Genomic DNA, 23,962 nt, shown 5'->3' on the forward strand with positions numbered 1-23,962 from the left:
TAATGAAATACGAATTTTCTTTTCTTCAGCTAATTCATTCATTAACTGTGTAATCTCTTTTTTATGCTGAGACTTCATCATTTCAATAATACTTCTCAATTCCTTCACTTGTGCTTTCACTTCTTCCTTATGCTGTGCCCACTGTGAGCGTTCTTGCTCTAGACGGTGATGAAACTGAATCTCATATTCTCTCAGTGTCTCTCTCATTATCGCTTGTGTAGCCCCCTGGTAAGCCTCAGGCTCGCTCAACTCTCTTTCATCTAGGGGGAGCAGCCTTCAGCCCCACCAAACTGGGTAATCAAGTTTGTGCAGATGCTGTGTGATGTACCCCACCTCGCCAAATAACAGACAGTACACCATGTACAATTAAATGAATTACACTTTATAGATATTACTGGAACTATGTAATTAATAGAGATAAAATATAAAAGGAAAGTAAAAGGCACCAAACTTAAACAACAGGAATTCTGCAGATGCTGGAAATTCAAGCACACACATCAAAGTTGCTGGTGAACGCAGCAGGCCAGGCAGCATCTCTAGGAAGAGGTACAGTCGACGTTTCAGGCTGAGACCCTTAGTTAGAACTAACTGAAGGAAGAGTTAGTAAGAGATTTGAAAGTGGGAGGGGGAGGGGGAGATCCAAAATGATAGGAGAAGACAGGAGGGGGAGGGATGGAGCCAAGAGCTGGACAGGTGATTGGCAAAGGGGATATGAGAGGATCATGGGACAGGAGGCCCGGGGAGAAAGACAAGGGCGGGGGGAACCCAGAGGATGGGCAAGGGGTATAGTCAGAGGGACGGGGGAGAAAAAGGAGAGTGAGAGAAAGAATTGTGTATATAAATAAATAATGGATGGGGTACGAGGGGGAGGTGGGGCATTAGCAGAAGTTAGAGAAGTCGATGTTCATGCCATCAGGTTGGAGGCTACCCAGACGGAATATAAGGTGTTGTTCCTCCAACCTGAGTGTGGCTTCATCTCCACTGTAGAGGAGGCCGTGGATAGACATGTCAGAATGGGAATGGGATGTGGAATTAAAATGTGTGGCCACTGGGAGATCCTGCTTTCTCCGGCAGACAGAGCGTAGGTGTTCAGCAAAGCGGTCTCCCAGTCTTATCAAAGTTCAACCGCTTCGTGCACAGCAGTTGGAGCTCAAGTAACGGGGTTCTCTTCCCACCATTTGATCCCCTCCAGCCAGCTCAACTTGCCGCCTGGGACCAACCATGGTGGTCGACCAGACACTTCACACGAGTCTGTCTTCGTCTCCTCTCCTCGCCAAAGACCCTGGGTCTCGGACTCCCGCCCGGGGTCCGTCCCATCAGCCAGCTTACAGCATCGCGTCTCCTCTCTCTGTCCCCCTTGGCCTTCTGCCCCAAAACCCTGCGAATCAATAGCTTACAGACACAGAAGAAAGAATAACATCGATTCCAAATGGTTCATTCCCTCTCTTATCTCTAATATAACTCAAACAAGCAGAGAGAGAACTCCTTACATTGCAGTCATTATTACAGAAAAACCATTTTAATTATAACATTACAAAGAAGCCATTTTGATTAGCCTACACAGTAACATAAAAGAAGAAACCCCTTATACTTGCATTGAAGCTACTTCCTCCTGCCATTGCTTTTTCATATCATCAGTTGCCTCCTGTTTGGTCGTCTCAGACACTGCAGCTACTGCTTTTATATTCTCCATGTCAGCATTTGCCTCCGTGATCTGGACCTGCAGTCGAGTTACATCACCTTCTGCCGACTGTCGCTTCAGCTCTGTGTCACCATCCAAGACATAAATTCTTTTCACCAAATTAAGTCTTTCACAGGCAGATAAACCCAGAATTGACTGTACATTTTTTGGTATGACCCCAAATGAAAGCATGTGCACAATATTTTTGTGTGATACCTTTGCCACACATGTTCCTTTAACTGGAATGTCTGCACCTGAATTCCCAGTCACTATTATATTTGTCTGATGTAACTTCAGTCTTGGCTTTAAAGCATTAAACTCAGATTCTGCAAGAACATTTACTTGCACTCCAGTATCAAGTTTAAACAGAATATTGTTTTGACTCACTTGCACCGGAATAGTCCAGTCATTCTTACTTTTGTTTATTTTCACAAAGCACATCCATATAAAATTCCTCACGTTCATCTTCAAGCACAGCATTTACTTGTTTCATTTTATTTTCCTTCTTTCTACTTTTACAACAGTGTGAAAAAATGTTTAATCTTACCGCAGCCATTGCAAATTTTGCCATATGCGGGACACTGATCTGGACAATGTTCCCGTGCACAGCGATCACATGACTTTTTTCTTTCCAATGCCGTCTTGCTGTCAGTTTCGTCGATGTATAATTATATTTCTTGATGTATTCACACTTTTTTACAGTGCTTACATTGCAGTTTTCGACAAAAAGCTCTTCATCCTGCAACATCACAGTCGCAGAAGCTTCGCAAAGCACCAAAGCTTTTTCAAAATTTAAATCTTGTTCTCTCAACAGCCTTTCTCTCAGAGCATTATGTCGAATGCCACAAGCAAGTCTATCTTTAATGAGAGAGTCCGTGAGCAATCCAAACTTGCATGTTCTACTACACTTTCTTAACTCAGTAACATACTGATCAATTGTTTCAGTGGCTCTTTGCACACGTGTGAAGAATTTATATTACTCATACATTAAATTACGTTTAGGTATGCAAAATACTTCAAATCTGTCCATTATCGACTTTAAATTGAAATTATCTCCATCTTCAAAGCCAAAATTATTATATACCTCTACTGCATCATTCCCCATTACATGGAGCAAAAGTGCAGCTTTGGCTTTTTCTGATCTTCCTTCACAATCGATCGCTGATAAGTACAGTTCAAACTGTTGTTTGAACATCCTCCAATTCTCAGCTACATTGCCAGTCAGCTGAAGGTTTGGTGGGGGTTGTAAACCTTCCATTTTACCGTTTACAGTTCGAACATTTTTCTTCTTCTCTTTTTTTTTCCAATTATCTTCGATTCTCCATTCTCCCATATCATTCTTCCAGAACCACTTCTGACACCATGTTATGTTACTTCTGTTTAAACGTACCGTGAATTAACAGTAAAGAATCATATTCTGGAAGAATTAGAGAACTTTTATTTACAGTAATAAACAAACACATCTTAACCCAGCCACGTGCTGAAACATTCTGGCAATCCCGCACTTGCTCAGTGCTCTGTCCAATCATGTACTGGCATATCATTGCACGTGATATCACCAGATTTACTTAGATAAAAGGACACAAAACTGCTCACAATACTCCAAATGAGGCCTCACCAGTGCTTTATAAAGTCTCAATGTGTGGGAAACATAGAGCCCTTAGGATTTCATTCCAGTTAAAGTTCTTCAGACAGCAATGCACAGCAAATCAGTATGTTCTCTGGTGAATTCGCATTTATTTTGTATAATATTTATATATATTGGAGTGGCAGGGTAGCAAAGCATTACACTTTAACAGTGTCGGCGACCCGGGTTCAATTATGCCACTGTTTATAAAGAGTTTTTATGCTCTCTTAGTGACTGTGTGTGTTTCCTCCAGATGCTCCGATTTCCTCCCACATTCCAACAACATACAGGTTAGTAGGTTAATTGGTCACACAGGTGTAATTTGGCAGCAGAGGCTCACTGGGCCAGAAGGACCTGTTATCGTGCTGTATCTCCAAATTAAATAAATTATGTGACAACTTACTTTCAGGATAGCAGTGACTTTTTATTAAGGCACATTGGTCTACTTCAAAGCCGTGCGCGCCAACAGGCATTAATGTTCTTGACGATATCTCATGGCCATCTGCTAGTTGTTAACACAAGCATTCCTCTGTATTCACAGTACATTAGTTTTGAATACAAATTATTTAGAGAGGATTATCTAATTAGTCCTGGAACCTGACAGTACCTCCTTATCAGGCAGAGGTTGTAGGCCAACAGGATATGCAGCAGTGCTGGCTGTTAGAAATAATGGCTGCTGAAAGTCATTGTGCTCTTGCCATAGCATGCAAAAATTCACTTTCACAATAAGACATAGTTAACACTTTTCATGAGGCGTTGGTAAAACGAGTCAAGTGCTTTTGGACCATGAATCGGATTATAAGTTGTCAATGCATATGCTATTTATATGCTTTCATGTGGGTGATCACATTTTGTGGGTGCTTCTAACATAATACAACGAGTTGCATTTTAAACTAATTGATATTAATGATGTGTACATTGTCAATCTGTTCAAGGCATATAAATTGGTCATAAAGTCCTATTTGTTGTTTACCTGTGTGTTACCAAGATCTGTGTAATTATGCCTCTGGGATAGTTTCTTGTTTTGGCAAAGGTGCAATATGATTTTCTTGCTTCCCTTAATTTAGATACAGAGTGGTATTAATCGATTAATTCTGAAGGAGGAAATGAAGGCTAGATCGGGGAGTTATGACAATGATCCCTGGACAACACGAAGTTCTACAACAAGTAGGGAATACCTACAAAATGTAGGCATTGATTCTCCACTTAATGGATGTAAGTAACAGCAAAACCCTCCTTCAGTAGCTTCTGTATGCAAGCTCTGCCATCTCCCTAACTCAATCATAGTTAATGAACTCTCGTTTCTTATAATCTTGCAATCTTCGTCCAGAATAAAGGCCCAAGCTTTTGGTGTACTTGAGTAAATCTACATGTTAGAACTGTAGCTAATTCATCATTTGTTCAATAAATATCCAGATTTTAAGGGACTACTATTAAAATACAAATAAAATGAGCAGGTGAAAAATGCACTGTGATTTTCACTCTGACTTTGCAGAGTGCAAATGAGGTCTATGATGCACAGTATGTTTTGAAAGATGTTGAGAAACTCTTAACAATACCCGACAAGTGAGCACAGTGACTATATGAGCAAAGGAGCTGGAAAGCTTCCAGACCCATTCTTTGACAGCTCAGAGCTAACTATCAGAATTAGATTTTTTATGTATCTCTTACATCCATCTCATAACATAAGGGAGTCAAAATCTTTACTTATATAGTTTATTAGCTTTAATTACTATTACTATAAATAAATTCAAAGGTCCACAGATTCAAAGGTTCATTTAATAAAGTATGTATCCATATACAACTCTGAGATTCATCTTCTCCAGGTGGATGGCCATGAAACAAAGAAAGATCATGAAAGTCATTCAGAGGAAGACATCGAACCCACCTACCCACCCACACACACAAAAAAACAGCAATCCGATCATCAACCCCCCAAACCCCCTCCCCCACACAAAAACTAACAGAACGCATCAAAGATATCAACCCCCAAACCCCTTCCCCTTGCACAACAAAACGGAAAAGAAATGGACAAAAAACACAGAACATAAAAACCATAAGTCTGAAAAGGTCCACAGTCCATAAATGCAATAGTCCAATCCATAAACGCAGAAACAGGGTAACATCCTCCGATTTCAGCAAAAGAGAGGGATACCACACAAATGCAGAGATGCCTACCTGCCCACCACAGCAAGCCACACAGCGATAGGCCACTCACTGACCACTTCTCTGGCAGCAAACAGATGGTAGGCAGTTGGCACTGAACTCTCACTCGCCTTTCACATTCACCTCGATGACTCAACCTTCCTCAAGGATTAACGGACATTCAACCAGTGAAATGGAATCGAACATCAGCCCGCGTCCCATCTTTAAGTTTCCTCGCATCATGGCTGTCCAAGTATGTGCTCACTTCCCAGAATCTTCTCGGAGACAACGAAGTCCTGGATCACTCAATCGATCTCCAAAGTGTAAATCACAGGCTCTGGCAGTTCCAGAAAAACATTTATCGTGAAAAACAGACGTAAAAGAAGTAAAATAGGCTATCTGGAAGATGTGGATCAAGGGAGCGTTGTACATTGGTGCCATCTTGACCTGGAAAAAATTACAGTGGATGCACCATTACTAATTAATTTATAGCAGTTTTATTTTGCACTGTAGCTCAGTTGTTCTTTTTGGATAAGGGACACTGAACTCTGGGGTGAACATGCCACATTATTTTATGGGCAGCTCTGTATCTTTATCTTTAGCTTATAAAGACAAAATAAAATGACATCACTGTGTCATTTGACTTGTAGCTGATTGGAAATCAGTTAAATCCTGTTCCTTTATTGTACCAGCCTTGAAATAAACAACACAGGTGTAAAGAGTGGTCATACCAATCTTTGGCAAGAGTTAACTGCTGAATAGGATTTTTATTTTAGAAATGCAAATCAACTTCACAAGTACTTTATGGAGACTTGCTGATTGGTTCCTTTGACAAATATACACAGATAATAAACATCTGATGCTGGCACTTTAATTGATTACAAGCAATTATAAACCTGACAGCTCAGATATTTGAAGATTGTCTGTCATGAACAATTTGGACTCCCCATATCTTATTCACAAAATTAGCAGCAATATTGTATTTGAATACAAGAGATTCTGCAGATGCTGGAAATCCAGAGCAACCCACAAAATGCTGGAGGAACTCAGCAGGTCAGGAAGCATCTATGGTGGGGGGGGGAGGGGGGAAGCAGTTGATGTCCCAGGCTGAGACCCATCATCAGGGCTGGAAAAGAAGGGGGAATAAGCCAGAAATAGAAGGTAGGGAAAGGGGAAAACGTACAAGCTAGCAGGTGATAAGTGAAGCCAGGCGAAGGGTAAGATGGGTAAGTGAGGGAGGGGGAATGAAGTAAGAAGCAGGGAGGTGATAGGTGGGAAACGTAGGGGCTGAAGAAGAGGGAACCTGATAGGATGGGCTAGTGGAATTAGGGAAAAAAGGGAAGGAGGAGGGTCACCAGAGGGAGGTGAGAAGAAGAGAATGGGTGAGATGGGAACCAGAATATGGAAAGGAAAAAGAGAGCGGGGAGGTGGAGAAATTACCAGAATCCAAAGAAATTGACATTTATGCTATCAGGTTGGAGGCTGCCCTGATGGAACATGAGGGGCCACTTCCCGAAACTGAGCATGGGCAGCAGAAGAGGCCGTGAATGACTTGCACATAGGTTTTGAAGCACAAACTTAAGAACTTATCAAAACTACAAACGTTTGTAAATCAATAATATTCACAAACAATGTAAGACAACTCACCAGTCTCCAGTTATATTGCATTTTTATTTTTGAACGGAGTGAAATAAAATCCAGAACATTATTCATGGCAAAAATTTGAAAACAAATTTGTAACGAATCATTGGAATAGTAAAATATTGAGATATTGAAAGAGAGAGAGACAGAAAACACCCACAAAATTAATAATTTAAATAATTGTAGTGGATAGACAATTTTCCAATTAATTTATAGTAGCTACATTTTACACTGTAGATCGGTTGTTTTTGAATAAGGGACAGGGAATTGTGGGGTAAACATGCCACATTCTCTTATGTGCAGGACTTCAAGTTTTGTATAAAGTTCCCTTGCAATCCCATATGTAAATCTTTTGTATTGTCAAAGAGCACAGCCGAGCAGAAACAAAGTTACTTTCACAGCAGAATGATAGTAATGAACTGTTTTGCTGCCTTAATCTTATCTCATATACTTCCTGATATTTGACGTAGGCATTTTCTGCAAAGCCTTGTATGCTTGGAATAGATTTTGTGAAGATGTAAAGGAGGAGGACAGCTGTGGCAGAAGAAAACTAAATGTAAAAATAGAGACTTTTTTTAAAAGGCATTTTTTTAGTATTCCTTTCACAATCAAAGTAAATTGTTCAGTTTTGGCACTCACGATATGCACTTCTTCACTGCGAACTGAAAGACAACTGCAGTGCATGTAGTAATTTTCTATAACTGTGTACTGCAATGCAGAAGTTAGGAGAACAGGAGGTTCAGTCAGCCTGATAGAGATACCCACATGGTGAGTTGCTTTCCAGGTGCCAGGGTACGGGATGTCTTGGATCGGGTGCAGAGTATTCTGAAGGGAGAGGGTGAACAGCCAGAAGTTTTAGTATATGTTGGTTCCAATGACATAGGTAGAAAAAGGGAGGAGGTCCTGAAGAGGGAATTCAGGGAGTTAGTTAGGAAGCTGAAAAGCAGGACCTCCAGGGTAGTAATCTCAGGATTGCTGCCTGTGCAAGACTAGCATGATCCAGCATATTAATGCGTGGCTGAGAGACTGGTGTAGGAGGCAGGGCCAATAGAAAATGACACAGGAGATATTGTAATGAAAAATGTAGAGATGGCAGAGGAACTGAATGCGGATTTTGCATCAGTCTTCACAGAGGAAGACATCTGCAGTATATTAGACATTCAAGGGTGTCAGGGAAGCAGTGAAAATTATGACTGACATGGTGCTCAGGAAGCTTAATGGTCTGAGGGTGGATAAATATACTGGACCTGATGCAATGCACCATCGGGTTCTGAAGGAAGTAGCTGGAGAGATTGCAGAGGGATTAACAATGATCTTTCAAGAATCAATAGATTCTGGCATTGTACCGGATGACTGGAAAATTGCAAATGTTACTCCGCTATTTAAGAAGGGTGAGAGGCAGCAGAAAGGAAACTATAGACTTGTTAGCCTGACATCAGTGGTTGGGAAGTTGTTGGAATCGAATGTTAGGGATGAGATTACGGAGTACCAGGGGGCACAAGACAAGATGGGCCAAAGCCAGCATGGTTTCCTGAGAGGAAAATCCTGCCTAACAAATGTACTGCAATTTTTTGAGGAAATTACAAGCAGGATAGATAAAGGAGATGCAGTAGATGTGGTGTACTTGGATTTTCAGGATGCCTTTGACAAGGTGCCACACATAAGGCTGCTTAGCAAGATAAGATCCCATGGAATTACAAGGAAGTTACTGGCATGGGTAGAGCATTGGCTGGTCAGAGAAAACAGAGAGTGGGAATAAAAGGATCCATCTCTGGCTGGCTGCCGGTTAGCAGTGAAGTTCCACGGGGTCGGTGTTGGGACCACTGCTTTTTACGATGTACAGTATGTCAATGATTTGGACTATAAGATTAATGGACTTGTGGCTAAAGTTGCCAATGATACAAAGATAGGTGGAGGAGTGGATAGTGTTGAGGAAACAGAGAGCCTGCAGAGAGACTTAGATAGTTTAAGGGAATGGGCAAAGAAGTGGCAAATGAAATGCAATGTTGGAAAGTGTATGGTCATGTACTTTGGTGGAAGAGATAAACAGGCAGACTATCATTTAGATGGGGAGAGAATTCAAAATGCAGAGATGCAAAGGACTTGGGAGTCCTTGTGCAGGATACCCTAAAGGTTAACCTTCAGGTTGAGTCGGTGGTGAAGAAGGCGAATGCAATGTTGGCATTCATTTCTCGAAGTAAAGAATATAAGAGCAGGGATGTGATGTTGAGGCTTTATAAGGCACTCATAAAACCACACTTGGAGTATTGTGTGCAGTTTTGGTCTCCTTATTTTATAAAGGATATATTGACATTGGAGAAGGTTCAGAGAAGTTCTCAAGAATTATTTCCGGAATGAAAGGGTTACCATATGAGAAATGTCTGGCTGCGCTTCAACTGTATTCCCTGGAGTTCAGGAGAATGAGGAGGATCTCATAGAAACATTCCGAATGTTAAAAGGCCTGAACAGATTAGATATGTCAAAGTTATTTCCCATGGTAGGGGAGTCTAGGACAAGAGGGCATGACTTCAGGATTGAAGGACGTCCATTTAGAACAGAGGTGTGGAGAAATTACTTTAGTCCGCGGGTGGTAAATCTGTGGAATATGTTGCCATGAGCAGCTATGGAGGCCAAGTCATTGGGTGTATTTAAGGCAGAGATAGATAGGTTCTTGATTATCCAGGGCATCAAAGGGTATAGGCTGAAGGCAGGAGAGTGGGGATGACTGGAAGAATTGGATCGGCCCATGGTTGAGTGGTGGAGCGGACCCAATGGGCCGAATGTCCTACTTCTGCCTTCTATCTTATGGTCTTGTGGTCTTATGAAATTAAGGAGCCAGATGCCATCAGGTCACCATGAACAGGGCTTTCTTCCCACTAATCAAGCCCGGGTATTTCCTGTGGCCCCTGCACATCACAGAAAAACCAAAGCAGCCTGTCTACCATGGTATTGGAAAGGACACACCCACAAAAGCATTGTGTAGCTACTGGGCTTGCCAGGGCAGTGGCTGTCAAGGAGTATTCTGGAGTTATGTGAATATAAAAGATATTAATTCAAGCAAGAATTAGTATCTTCAGTACATATTGTAAACTGCAAGCAGCAAATTGGAGTTAAAAGCACAGGCTGTCCCACAAACTAAAAGATTGCATATCCAGCAGCCAAAATTTGAAACAATGGGGTTGTGTTAATTTCCCTGCACCAATACGGGCAACTATGGGATTCAGTAATTAGCATGTAAATAAGTCCAAGGAAGCTTGCACTTAACAAAGGTATTTGAAGATTCAGAGATATGCAATTCTCCACATCCTTGTTCCTGCACTACAGATATGCAATTCAAAGGGAGGATTGTCAACTCAAAGTATTGAATGTAAAGGATGTCATTGTAACTATTGAAATTATATTGAATCACTTACTGTTAGCTTTGATATTAAGGGAATAAAAATGTGATATACTGGTGGGTTTCTGAGTCTCTACCAAGAGTATCTCCAGAATTCTTCCTTGTTGGGCTGAATGAAGACTTCTATATCACCAACGTCAGTGTCTCTCCAGTAAATTCGATCACAGTTACAACATTTGGGGGCTCATCTGGGATATGTTCATGACCCACTGTATGGCCAGTGATTTCAGCAGTCTAAGGAGGTAAGTATTTTCAACAGTAGATGTCAATGACCAGGGGATCACAAAGTATCAAAGAATATGGCGGAGAACTAAAATGATAGAAATAAAAATGTGTGTGTATGCATGTTCAAGATTCAAATTAAATTTATTATCAAAGTACATACATATATTGAATTGAATTGACTTTATTACTTACATCCTTCATGTACATGAGGAATAAAAATCTTTACATTATGTCTCCGGTGCAATTTATAGTAATATTATGTACAACAGGGTAGTCAATATAACATAGAAATACAGTTGCATCAGCATGAATTAAGCAGTCTGATGGCCTGCTGGAAGAAGGTATCCCAGAGCCTGTTGGTCTTGGCATTTATGCTGTGGTACCATTTCCCTGACGGTAGCAGCTGGAACAGTTTGTGGTTGGGGTGACTCAGGTCCCCAATGATCCGTCAGGCCCTTTTTACACACCTATCTTTGTACGTGTCCTGAATAGTGGGAAATTCATATCTACAGATGTGCTGGGCTGTCGCTCCACTCTCTGCAGAGTCCTGTGATTGAGGGGAGTGCCGTTCCCATACCAGCCAGTGATGCAGCCAGTCAGGATGCTCTCAGTTGTGCCCCTATAGAAAGTTCTTAGGATTTGGGGGCTCATGCCAAACTTTTTCAATCATCTGAGGTAAAAGAGGCACTGTTGTGCCATTTGCACCACATAGCCAGTATGTACAGACTAAGTTAGGTCTTCGGTGATGTGTATGCCAAGGAACTTAAAGCTGTTCACCCTCTCAACCCCAGATCCATTGATGTCAATAGGGGTTATCCTGTCTCCATTCCTCCTGTAGTTCACAACCAGCTCCTTTGTACTTTTGACATTGAGGGAGAGGTTGTTTTCTTGACACCACTGAAGGAGCTGGAGAAATAAGAAGGCCCAAAGAAACATAAGAAATTGGATCAGGACATGGCAATTCAGCACCTCAAGTCTGCTGTGCCATTTCATTACAGCTGATCTTCCTCAGCACAATTATCCTACCAGATTGCCATACACGTCAACTTAAAGAGTTTTTCAAAGAAGATACCAGGAAAGTTGACGAAGGCAAGCCAGTGATTATCTCCATAGACTTCAGCAAGACCTTTGACAAGGTCCCACATGGGAGGTTGGTCAAGAAGATTCAGTCAATTGGCATTCAAGATGAGTTGGTAAATTGGATTAGTCATTGGCTTTGTGGAAGAAGCTAGAAAGTGGTTGTAGATGGTTGCCTCTTTGGAGGCATGTGACTTGTAATGTGCCACAGGGATCAGGGCTGCATCCATTGTTATTTGTCATCTACAGTATATCAAAGACCAGGATGATAATGTGGATCAGCTAACTTGCAGATGACACCAAGATTGGGGGTGTACTGGACAGTGAGGAAGACTGTCAAAGCTTGCAGTGGGATCTGGACCAGCTGGTAAAATGGGCTAAAAATAGCAGATGGAATTTAATGCAGACATTTTAGGAGGACTAACTAGGGTAGATCTTGCGTAGTGAGTGGTAGGGAACTGCGGATTACAGTAGAACAAAGGGATCTGGGAATACAGATCCATAATTCCTTGAAAATTGTGTCATAGCTAGATAGGGTCATAAGCTTATGACATTTCATATATGATATATATAAGCCTTCATATATGAATGTATTGAATACAGAAGTTGGGATGTTATTTATATAAGATGTTGGTGAGGCCTAATTTGGAGTATTGTGTGCAGTTTTGGTCATGTCCCTACAGGAAAGATGTAAATAAGATCGAAAAAGTACATAGAAAATTTACAGGGATGTTTCCAGGACTTGAGGACCTGTTATAGGCAATAGATGAATAGGTTAGGAATTTATTCCCTAGAACATAAAATAGTGAGGGGCGATATGACAGAGGTATACAGAATTATTAGGGATATAAATAAGGTATATGCAAGCAGGCTTTTTCCACTAACATTGGCTAAGGCTATAACTAGAGGTCATGGGTTAAGAGTGAAAGGTGAAATGTTTAAGGGGAACATGGGGGGGGGGTGCTTCTTCACTCAGAGGGTGGTGAGAGTGTGGAATGAGCTGCCAGCACAGGTGATGGATGTGGAGACAAATTCAACATTTAAGAGAAATTTGGATAGGTACATGGATGGGAGAGTATGGAGGGTTATGGTCTGGATGCATCTTGATGGGACGAGACAGATTAATGGTTTGGCATGAACTAGGTGGGCTGAAGGGCCTGCTTCTGTGCTGTGGTGCTCCATGACTCTATGGCTGTAATTCCTGTAATATTGAAAAGTCTATCGACCTTAGTTTTAGATGTACTTGATGACTGAGTTTCCACTTTCCTCTGCGGGAGAGAATTCCAGAGATTCATCATCGTCTGAATGGAGAAATTTCTCCTCATCTCAATCGTAAATGAATTGGAGTCAGTTATGTGGGAAGCTGCATAAACTTTAAATGTGGAACAGTAGGAAAGCAATTACAGAAAATTTGTGACACAGGGGAAGTTGTGTCTTGTTTCTCTATGTCTGAATTGAGGAGGTAGAGGGAAAGGATTAGAGAAGAGATGAGAGGAGTTTTCCTCACTCTGAAGAACATTGTTAAAGAACTGGTTATAAGAGAAGTAAAAACAGAAACTCCAATGATGACATTGAACCAGTAAAGTCACTGGGCCAGAATAACCTGCTATGTGCATTTATATTCATTTTATATTGCTGTTTTCCCCTACCATTATTTAGTTGAAGGAAAGTACTTTCAAATTCACTCAAATTAGATTAATCCCTGTTGTAATGTCATCAGCTTTGGTCTTTCAAGCATACATTACTGCTTCCATATTTCTGTTAGAAAAAAGTAACTGCTGATTGTAACCACCATCAGGAAATTGTTGGCAACTATTTTCCCCAGGCTGTACATTTTGGTAATTTCAATTGCAATCAATCGCACCATCACAGACTGTGATTAACAAGTCTATTTTCTGTGATTGACATCCTTGCTGAGTTAGATGAGAGGAGCTCATTGGTAAAGTATTTGGGCCAATTTAGGTAAGAGTGAGATTCCAAGAGCACCAACTCCACTGCCTTCTTCTAATTTGCATTTTAACCTCTGATTACAGCTCCACGAGGATTGCACATGGGTGACAGCGGTGAGTTTAAATCCATTTACTGTTGAACACCAATTTTAACATTTCCAAGGACAGGTTAGATTAGGGCAAATCCATTGTAGTCACATTTTAGTCAACCCTCATTTTCCAGTCACTGCTTTACAAAACCAACTCATTCTGCTAGTTTTAAAATCCCTCAACATCTGAGATGCTTCATTATACCAGTGCAGCATCTGGTTGGAATCACTGAGTAGCTAATTTTTATTGTTGTTGCACAACACGGGCAATTGGATAATGAAATTCCTCCCTTGTTGCTTTGAGGCACTGACGAGAGAGCACTGTACCTAACCGCAGTCTTACATTGTTGTGCTTTGTACTTCTTCACATCATTCTGCAATACATTTTGCTTGGTTTAAAAGTACATTTCATTCCATTGTATAGTTCTGTACTGTGTATAGCATCATACAAATAACATATTTCTAATGATAGATTACTTTCCTAAATCTAAAAGCTGAGATCTGCCATGCCACTGGCCCTTATGTAGCTTATTTACAGAAGTTTCTTGATGACAGTATATCCATTTTGTAGCTTTATTTAAATCGCAATTATGTTTTTCTGATCTCTCTCTAAAGAAGTCAGGTGTCAATAAAATAATATAACTCAGATATTACTTACACAGCATTTTACATTAACTATAAATTACAATGTAATTCTGATATTGTGAAATAAGTTGGCAAGGCTGTTGCATTCCTTATCCTGTGCAGTACATATTTCTGGTCTGGATGCCTCCCTTTATTTGCTATCTAGATCCTTTCTCTCCAGCTGGTATTGCACATGTTACAGTTTCTGCTTACATCTGCTGTTCTTCACAGCGTGCCCTGCCCAGATATGACATGCATCTGTTTAACACAGGGAAAGGATGGTAGAATGAATGCTGATGGGGTTGGGGAGGGAAAGCTCTGCTGGGCAATTATAACCTATATAAAGAAACATAGAAACTTAGAAACATAGAAAATAGGTGCAGGAGTAGGCCATTCAGCCCTTCGAGCCTGCACCGCCATTTATTATGATCAAGGCTGATCATCCAACTCAGAACCCCACCCCAGCCTTCCCTCCATACCCCCTGACCCCTGTAGCCACAAGGGCCATATCTAACTCCCTCTTAAACATAGCCAATGAACTGGCCTCAACAGTTTGCTGTGGCAGAGAACTCCACAGATTCACCACTCTCTGTGTGAAGAAGTTTTTCCTAATCTCGGTCCTAAAAGGCTTCCCCTCTATCCTCAAACTGTGACCCCTCGTTCTGGACTTCCCCAACATCGGGAACACATACAAGAGTTTCCTATAAGCAGTAAATCTGCTCACACAGCAAAGTCTTTTCCATTTTTTAAGAAGTTAATTTACCTTTCATCATCTGTATATGATTCTAGTGTATCGTATTAAATTGCATATATATGTTGTTAGATTGAGCAAAGACATTTCTATCTTAACCAAGTCTAATGAAGTTTCTCATCTATTCATCCTCCCTGTCCCTGCAGAATTATTCTATTCTTTGACTATAAGCGCCATCTTGTGGTTCTAGGCAGAACTGTGGTGCTTAAACTCACATGCAGGGAAGCTTGTTTGACAGAAACGTACCTGTTCAAGGCACTGGTGGGCTGAAATTCAGACATTGAGAAAAATGTATTTTCCATTCATGCATGCCAGGCCCTTGTCATTGGTTCACCAAGACAGTTTGGTTTTACTTTTGCCACCAGTAATACATGTAGTTAGCTGATAGAATTGTTATATTGTGTATCACAGATCCACTGATTTCCAAGTCTGCTTCTCTTCCTGCCTACATGAGAAATGGAATGCACAGGGTAAGATTTCAATCAATTTATTCTGAATTTTCTCCTTTGAAAAAGAAGTAAACTAGAAGGTGAGGGTGTTCACAGAGAACATTATCAGGATCAGGCCCTGATGAATGGTGTTGGCCCGAAATGTCAATTGTTTATTCCCTTCGACAGATGCTCCCTAACCTGACGAGTTCCTCCAGCTTTTTATATGTCTTACTCTGGATTTCAACCATCTGCAAAATCTCCTATGAATAAATGTCTGCTCCCTATCTCCCTCTCTCCCTCTCTCTTGAAGATGTTCTTTTGACATGTAACTTCCTGACTCTAATATTTGGTTCATATTAAGATTTGAAAGACAGATGGCCAGATTTTTGTCAGTTTACATCATTCAAGCATTACAACATTATCTTAACATGGGAAACCTTAAGCTATATCTAAATTTATAATTGTACATTTGCATCAGCTGAATGGGGAAAGAAAATTTGCAATGGGTCCATGGTAAATTTCCTTGAAGAAAATGTCATGTGGATAATTCATGAGGCCAAGATAAGGTACATTTCATCACACTAAAAGAAGCAAGGGAAATATAGCACAAGCTCTGACTGTTTTACAATTTTCTTTGGTCAGGCATGTGGTTCTGAAAAACTGAAATGTCATAGTTACAGGAACTGACTCTGTTCCCTGCGACTAAAGCAAAAACTTCAAAAGGTGTTATTGCCTGCCTAGTGCTTGGGTTAATGACATCACATGAAGGAAAGAATGGGAGGGAAAGGATCTGTTGCCATGGCCACATAGACACTAATGACATATGACGTAGTGGGACTATGAAGGTGTTACTGCTAACAGATTATATGGAGGTCAGGCAAAATTTAAAGCAGAAACGCTAGTGGATAATCTTCAGATTATTTCGTGAGTCATGTGCAAATTGGCAAAATTTAATAGGATTAGAGAGTTCAAAGCCTGATGTGAAGGATACGAGCTCCAATCCATCGAATACTAGCAACAATACCGGAGGAGAAGAGAGCTGTTCCACTAGGATGTACTTCACCTAATTCATGATGGGATATGTGTCCTGACAAACCCCATAACTAGGTTGTACACAGAGCTTTGGTCTAAATAGGAAGTGGAGGGCTCCAAGCATAGGACATTTAATAAATCAAGAGGAAATGAAAGAGTGGTGATAGTGAATCATGAGGTGGAATTTGACAAGTAAAATGTGACAACCTAATGGATTATTCCAGGGATCGATTGCAGTAATGACTGGGAGGAAGGAACAAAATATAGGGTTTCAAAGTTTGATGATAATACAAGTGTGAGTGGAAGGGCGTATGGTGATGAGGTCAATGTGAATCTGCAATAGGATATAGATAGATTGAGTGACAGGGTAAAAACTTTGCATTTGAAGTTTAATGTGTGGAAATATGTGGTCATGGACTTTAGTGAGAGGAATCAAAAGGAGGATAATAATCTAAATGGAGAGACTGCAATGAATGAAATTCAGAGGGATTTAGGTTTTCTTGTGCATGGATCACAAAAATTTAGCAAGCAGGTCCAACAGTAGTTAAGAAGTCAAATGGAATGTGGATCTTTGTTGTGAAGAATTGGGAACTTAAGTACAAGGAGATATTGTTACAGTTGCACAAGGCATTGGTAAGGCCACACTTGGAAGACAGTGCACAGTTCTGGTTCCCTTAGCAAAGTAAAATGGATGTAGAGTATTGGAAGCAGTCCAAAAGAGGATTAGAGCATGAAACATAGAAGAGTGCAACAGAGTACAGGCCTTTTAACCTACTCCAGGATCAATCTAAACGCTTTCCACCACTTTCCTTTCAGCCATTTGCATATCCAAGAGTCTCTTAATCTCCCTAATGTATGCACCTCTACCACCAGCCCTAGCAGTACATCCCACACACTTACCACTATCCGTGTAAAAAAAAACTACTTTTGACATTCCTCTATACTTCCCTTTCAATCACCTTAAAATTATGCCCTTTCATATTAGTCACTCTACCTAGGCCTCTTATAACTTTATAAACCTCTATCAAGTCACCTTTCAGTCTCCTTTGCTCCAAAGAGAAAAGCCCTAGCTCAATCTCTCCTTATAAAATGTGCTCGCTAATCCAGGCAGCATCCTGGTAAATCACTGTAAAGCTTCTACATCCTTCCTATAATGAGACAACCAGAACTGAACACAATATTGCAGGTTTAACCAGAGTTTTATAGAGCTACAACATTACCTTGCGGCTCTTGAATTCAATCCCTTGACCAATGAAGGCCGACAGCAGGCTAAGTTTACTAGACTAATTTCTGGGTGAGACAGTGTCCAGCAATGGGGCTAGATTATTTCGGTCTGTATTCCTTAGAGTTTAAAAGAATGTGTGGTGACCTTATTCAAGCGTATAAGATTTTAAGGGAGCTTGATATGGCAGATTTTGAGATGTTTTAACCAATGGGATATTCACAAACAATGGTCCATAGCTTCAGAATAAGAGGGTACTTAATTTAAAACTGAAGTACACAGAAATGGCATCTCTCAGAATTTAATAAACCTCAGGAATTCGCTGACTCCAGTGGTGTGGGGTCCAGATCATCAGATATTTTTAAGGTGGAAATAGATAAATATTTAAAAGATAAAGGATTAGATGGTTATTGCAAACTGGCACAGACAGACATCCCACCTCTCCATGAGTCTCCCACATATTGATAGAGGCTCCCTGACGCCCGCAAATTATATACAATATCCCGGAAATCAATTTTTTTGAGAGGGAGAGGAAGAGCGAGAGGGAGCAACCTGATTGGTCTCTCTTCGTGCTAAGTAGACCTATCAATTTTCTCTGTGGGTGGGCTTTACAGTCGACCTCAAAAATAATGACAGTGTTGCTCGCTGTACTGTTTGCAACAGTGACTTTTCTATTGCCCATGGTGGGTTAAAATGTAAAAGACATGTTGAGGTGAGTTTAACAGGTGTCATTCGTTCGTTAACATAGCTAACATAGCTTCCAGAAATAGGAAGGGACAGAGGGTCCAGTGAGATGGAGGAACTGAGTGAAATACATGTTAGTAGGGAAGTGGTGTTAGGTAAATTGAAGGGATTGAAGGCAGATAAATCCCCAGGGCCAGATGGTCTGCATCCCAGAGTGCTTAAGGAAGTAGCCCAAGAAATAGTGGATGCATTAGTGATAATTTTTCAAAACTCGTTAGATTCTGGACTAGTTCCTGAGAATTGGAGGGTGGCTAATGTAACCCCACTTTTTAAAAAAGGAGGGAGAGAGAAACCGGGGAATTATAGACCGGTTAGCCTAACGTCGGTGGTGGGGAAACTGCTGGAGTCAGTTATCAAGGATGTGATAACAGCACATTTGGAAAGCGGTGAAATGATCGGACAAAGTCAGCATGGATTTGTGAAAGGAAAACCATGTCTGACGAATCTCATAGAATTTTTTGAGGATGTAACTAGTAGAGTGGATAGGGGAGAACCAGTGGATGTGGTATATTTGGATTTTCAAAAGGCTTTTGACAAGGTCCCACACAGGAGATTAGTGTGCAAACTTAAAGCACACGGTATTGGGGGTAAGGTATTGGTGTGGGTGGAGAATTGGTTAGCAGACAGAAAGCAAAGAGTGAGAATAAACGGGACCTTTTCAGAATGGCAGGCGGTGACTAGTGGGGTACCGCAAGGCTCAGTGCTGGGACCCCAGTTGTTTACAATATATATTAATGACTTGGATGAGGGAATTAAATGCAACATCTCCAAGTTTGCGGATGACACGAAGCTGGGTGGCAGTGTTAGCAGTGAAGAGGATGCTAAGAGGATGCAGGGTGACTTGGATAGGTTGGGTGAGTGGGCAAACTCATGGCAGATGCAATTTAATGTGGATAAATGTGAAGTTATCCACTTTGGTGGCAAAAATAGGAAAACAGATTATTATCTGAATGGTGGCCGATTAGGAAAAGGGGAGGTGCAACGAGACCTGGGTGTCATTATACACCAGTCATTGAAAGTGGGCATGCAGGTACAGCAGGTGGTGAAAAAGGCGAATGGTATGCTGGCATTTATAGCGAGAGGATTCGAGTACAGGAGCAGGGAGGTACTACTGCAGTTGTACAAGGCCTTGGTGAGACCACACCTGGAGTATTGTGTGCAGTTTTGGTCCCCTAATCTGAGGAAAGACATCTTTGCCATAGAGGGAGTACAAAGAAGGTTCACCAGATTGATTCCTGGGATGGCAGGACTTTCATATGAAGAAAGACTGGATGAACTGGGCTTGTACTCGTTGGAATTTAGAAGATTGACGGGGGATCTGATTGAAACGTATAAGATCCTAAAGGGATTGGACAGGCTAGATGCAGAAAGATTGTTCCCGATGTTGGGGAAGTCCAGAACGAGGGGTCACAGTTTGAGGATAGAGGGGAAGCCTTTTAGGACCGAGATTAGGAAAAACTTCTTCACACAGAGAGTGGTGAATCTGTGGAATTCTCTGCCACAGCAAACTGTTGAGGCCAGTTCATTGGCTATGTTTAAGAGGGAGTTAGATATGGCCCTTGTGGCTACAGGGGTCAGGGGGTATGGAGGGAAGGCTGGGGCGGGGTTCTGAGTTGGATGATCAGCCATGATCATAATAAATGGCGGTGCAGGCTCGAAGGGCCGAATGGCCTACTCCTGCACCTATTTTCTATGTTTCTATTACTTAAACTAGCTGGCTAGCTGCTAAGGAGCTACTCTATTGATGTCCTATGTGATGAGGCCAAACTCCCTGTAGACTTGCTTAAAGTTGTAATAGAATAAAAAAACAACTCCATGATAATATAAGTACATATTTTAATGTCACATTTTCTGCATATTCCCAACTTGGTTTACAGATTAGACAAAATCACTAAACAAAGTTTTACATACACCCTTGGAGGTTGACGGGGTGGGGGGGGAGGCGTGGATATGGAGTTTGGGGGGGGTGCGGGGGTGCTACCTCCCTGAAATGGTGTTGCTACCTTCCTGAAATGACAGACATCCAGGGTCTTTTGCAGGGTGGGATGTCTGCACAGATGAGGAGATGCAGTTAGCAAAGATATGCCATGATCATATTGAAGGGACCTGGTGGCCTATTCCTTGTACAGTTGCTGATGTAATACTGGTGCTTAAAAAAGGGGTAAGGATGGAATAAGTTACAACAGGCTACTTAGTCTAACATTGGTAGTGCTAAAATTGTTGGGAGAAGTTCTAAGCGATGACATAAGAAACTAGTTCAAGAATCACAGGTTGATCAAGGACAGTCTGCATACATTGCTAAGCCTAGATCATCTAACTAAGAATACAAATTTTCAAGGAGATAACAGATAGTGTTGACTAGCAGAGTACTTGGTATAGAAGTATGTACGGATTCTAGAAAGGAATATGATGAAGCCCCACATGGCAGATTGATCCAGAATGTAAAAGTCTGTGGTATCCAAGTAAATGTGGAAAATTGGATTTTAAAAAATTGGCTCTGTAGGAGAAAGCAGGGGGAAACAATGAAGCAGAATTACAGTAGTGGCTCCTGTGCTCCCTGCCTGCTCACGAGGGCTATGTTTCCCAAGCTCCCCATCTACTCACCAGGGCCCTGGCCCCAACTGCACAAAACATTTCGTTAGGCTGCAGATAGAGTACTGCGTCCTGCCCAGTGGCCACACTACAGGAAGAATGTGCTAGCATCACTGAGAGAAGATTTGTGAGGATGTTACCCAGTTTGGAGAATTCTGAGTCTGAGTTTGAGGCCATGGTTGCTTTCTTTGAAACGAAGAGTGAGGGAGAGATTTAAATGATAGGTTTATAAAATTTTAAGAGGCCTGACCAAAGTAAGTACATTCTTCAGTAGAGAGGTGAGGAACTGGGAACATAGATTTGTTAACTGTTGGAAGATTAGTGGAAGGAACTTCAAGAATTCTGCACTATACAATTACAAGGGGAAATTATTCATTGCCCAAGAATTCAAAGAATATTCTGATTAGTACTTGAAGAGCCACAAACTTGCTACAGAGCAAGTGTTGAGAAGTAGGATTGATCTAAGATCTATTCTTAGCTGGCATGAACATAATTATCTATGATTCTAAGAAATAACTGGAAGAACTGTATCTGAAATTGCAAATAACTGACAGGTATTTTTATTTCCACTTCATTTAGCCCCAGAGTGCTGATATTTTCCAATATGACGATGACAGTTCTGTTAACTGGGGAATGAGAGGTAAGGTGATTTCAGTGGCTGCACTCAAAATAAACTGCTTCAGTCATGGACTCGTGTTGTACTGTACAATCTCTTTTAATCTGTTAAAAGTACTGTCAATGCAATAGGCACAAACACCATTATCAATTGAATAACAATTTTCCCCTCGCTTTGCTGTCAACATAATCAAAAGTCAAAATGGCAACTGAGAACATTTCCACTCTCAAGAGTAGCTCAAGGAAAATTTTACCATGTTGCTTTGCAATTTTTGAGGATGGGAAACTGCACTATTTTGGAACTGCAAAACATCAAAGACTGCATAACCTTTAATGATTATATAATATGTAATATTACTACATTTTAACATTTGTATTCCACTGTGGATATCTTCTTACCTCCTTCAAAAGTACAAAACTGGACTGCTTGTCCATTGATTACAACAGGGTTCTATTCTTCGGAACTTAAGAAGTACATGTTCGGCACAGCATTGTGGGCCGAAGGGCCTGCATTGTGCTGTAGGTTTTCTATGGTTCTATGTTTCTGACTGTAACCTGAACAGTTTGCAAGTTGGAAATGTGACTGTAAGTCAGGTTCCCACACAGTGAAAGATGCCTGTAGCAGCCAGCAGATCTATTTCACCAGCCTTCCAGGCACGTGCTCATATGTATGGGTATTCATAAGCTGGAGAGGATCTGTGTTGCAGCAGTGATGGTGAATTTTAAACCAAGGAAGTAGAAGAGGCCATGGTTATTTCCAATAATGCGGACATTGTTTCATTTACAGTACTACATCAAATAAAATTTCTTCTCTTTCTTTTACAGAATACAAGGTGAGAACTGCAGCTTTGAACCTGTGGCCTTGGAGTGCAGCAACAATGAGTGAGAAAAAGAAATGCTTTGCTCAGGAGCTGCTTGATTCCAGCACTGTACCTATAAGGAGCACTTGACCATTTACCAATGTCTTCTATATTATCTGTAGATATGTATTTATATTGTTCCAAGGAAAAGAAATTAGCTTGTATGATAATATTATACAACTTCCTAAGATCACATAAGAGAAGTTTACAATGATGGTGTTTCTCGTATACATCTTTATATTGATGCTATGTAGTGTCTAAAGGATGTCTGAACTCCAGTAGCTGAAATATCTTCAAGTTGGCTAAGTAATGAATCACGTTAAAATATTCCATTGAGCATATACCAATGAGCAGAGCACACATTTTAATTAATGCTTCAAATTATCTTCAGAGTGATGAATAAAAATGTTACTCTGCACATGTGATCCGAGTCAGAAATATCATAAATAAACAAATAAAAGAATTAAGTGCACTCACATTTTGAAATGTGCATGAGGGGAGTTCTGTACTTTTAGAATCAGATAGTTTGATTGGCAACAATTATGTTTCAGTTACCCATTAAAAACTCAACAGAGAAAAACAAAGTATGAATTTTGTTTCCATAAATACCTAAAAATCCTGTCATTTTTTTTCTTGATTGCATGGGAGAATTTTGTAAACAAAATGACATGCAAGGAGGCAATGAATTACTGAAATAATCTTCAGGCTTTCTACACCGTAATACACATGCACAGAAATCGCAGAGTTGCTTTCAGTTTTGCAGAGCGATGATGGTGAACATCTATAGTTTTATGGCCATTAATAGTCCATTATCTTATTAATACTTGGAATAATGAAACTGGTCATTATAGAGACTTGCATTGCTGGTAGAGAATTAGTGCTGATGATGTATTATTCTCCATGAAAATACATCCAAATTAAATTCATCGCTTTGATTTATCAAAACAAACCTTAATTTTATATTTGAAATTGTGATGGAATTATATTATTCAAGGTTGATACTCAGCACGCTACCTAAATTATAGCAAAGTGTTTAAGCTTTAAGGACATTTTTGGTGCTTACTGCCTAAAATAATTGAATGTACACTTAGAAGATAATCATTTGGCCCCTAATGTCCCTGATGTTTACTGAACTGGATCTTAGCACCTAGGTTTAATTCTTGTACCTATGTCACAAGATCATTTTTTTTTATCTCCAACCAAATGTTTTCTAGGTAAATGTTTCTTCTGCTAAAATATTGATGCTTCACACTTAAAGAG

At 40.6% G+C, this 23,962-nt stretch overlaps 1 protein-coding gene across 10 annotated transcripts in view; it reads left to right on the forward strand.

Annotated features, from left to right (window-relative positions):
* The window catches only part of ablim3 (actin binding LIM protein family, member 3), a 331,288-nt gene that overhangs the window by 304,673 nt on the left and 2,653 nt on the right, over positions 1–23,962 (forward strand). For 9 of the 10 annotated variants that reach the window (XM_063053520.1, XM_063053523.1, XM_063053522.1 and 6 more), the window contains 5 exons: positions 4,376–4,523; positions 13,827–13,856; positions 15,618–15,676; positions 21,807–21,867; positions 22,668–22,724. In XM_063053520.1, the coding sequence (XP_062909590.1) occupies positions 4,376–4,523; positions 13,827–13,856; positions 15,618–15,676; positions 21,807–21,867; positions 22,668–22,724 (355 nt within the window). The remainder of the gene's footprint in view (positions 1–4,375; positions 4,524–13,826; positions 13,857–15,617; positions 15,677–21,806; positions 21,868–22,667; positions 22,725–23,962) is intronic. The other variant, XM_063053529.1, reaches the window with a different exon arrangement.

The sequence above is a fragment of the Mobula hypostoma genome, chromosome 7 (genome assembly GCF_963921235.1).
Source record: "Mobula hypostoma chromosome 7, sMobHyp1.1, whole genome shotgun sequence".
Taxonomy (NCBI): Eukaryota; Metazoa; Chordata; class Chondrichthyes; order Myliobatiformes; family Myliobatidae; genus Mobula; species Mobula hypostoma.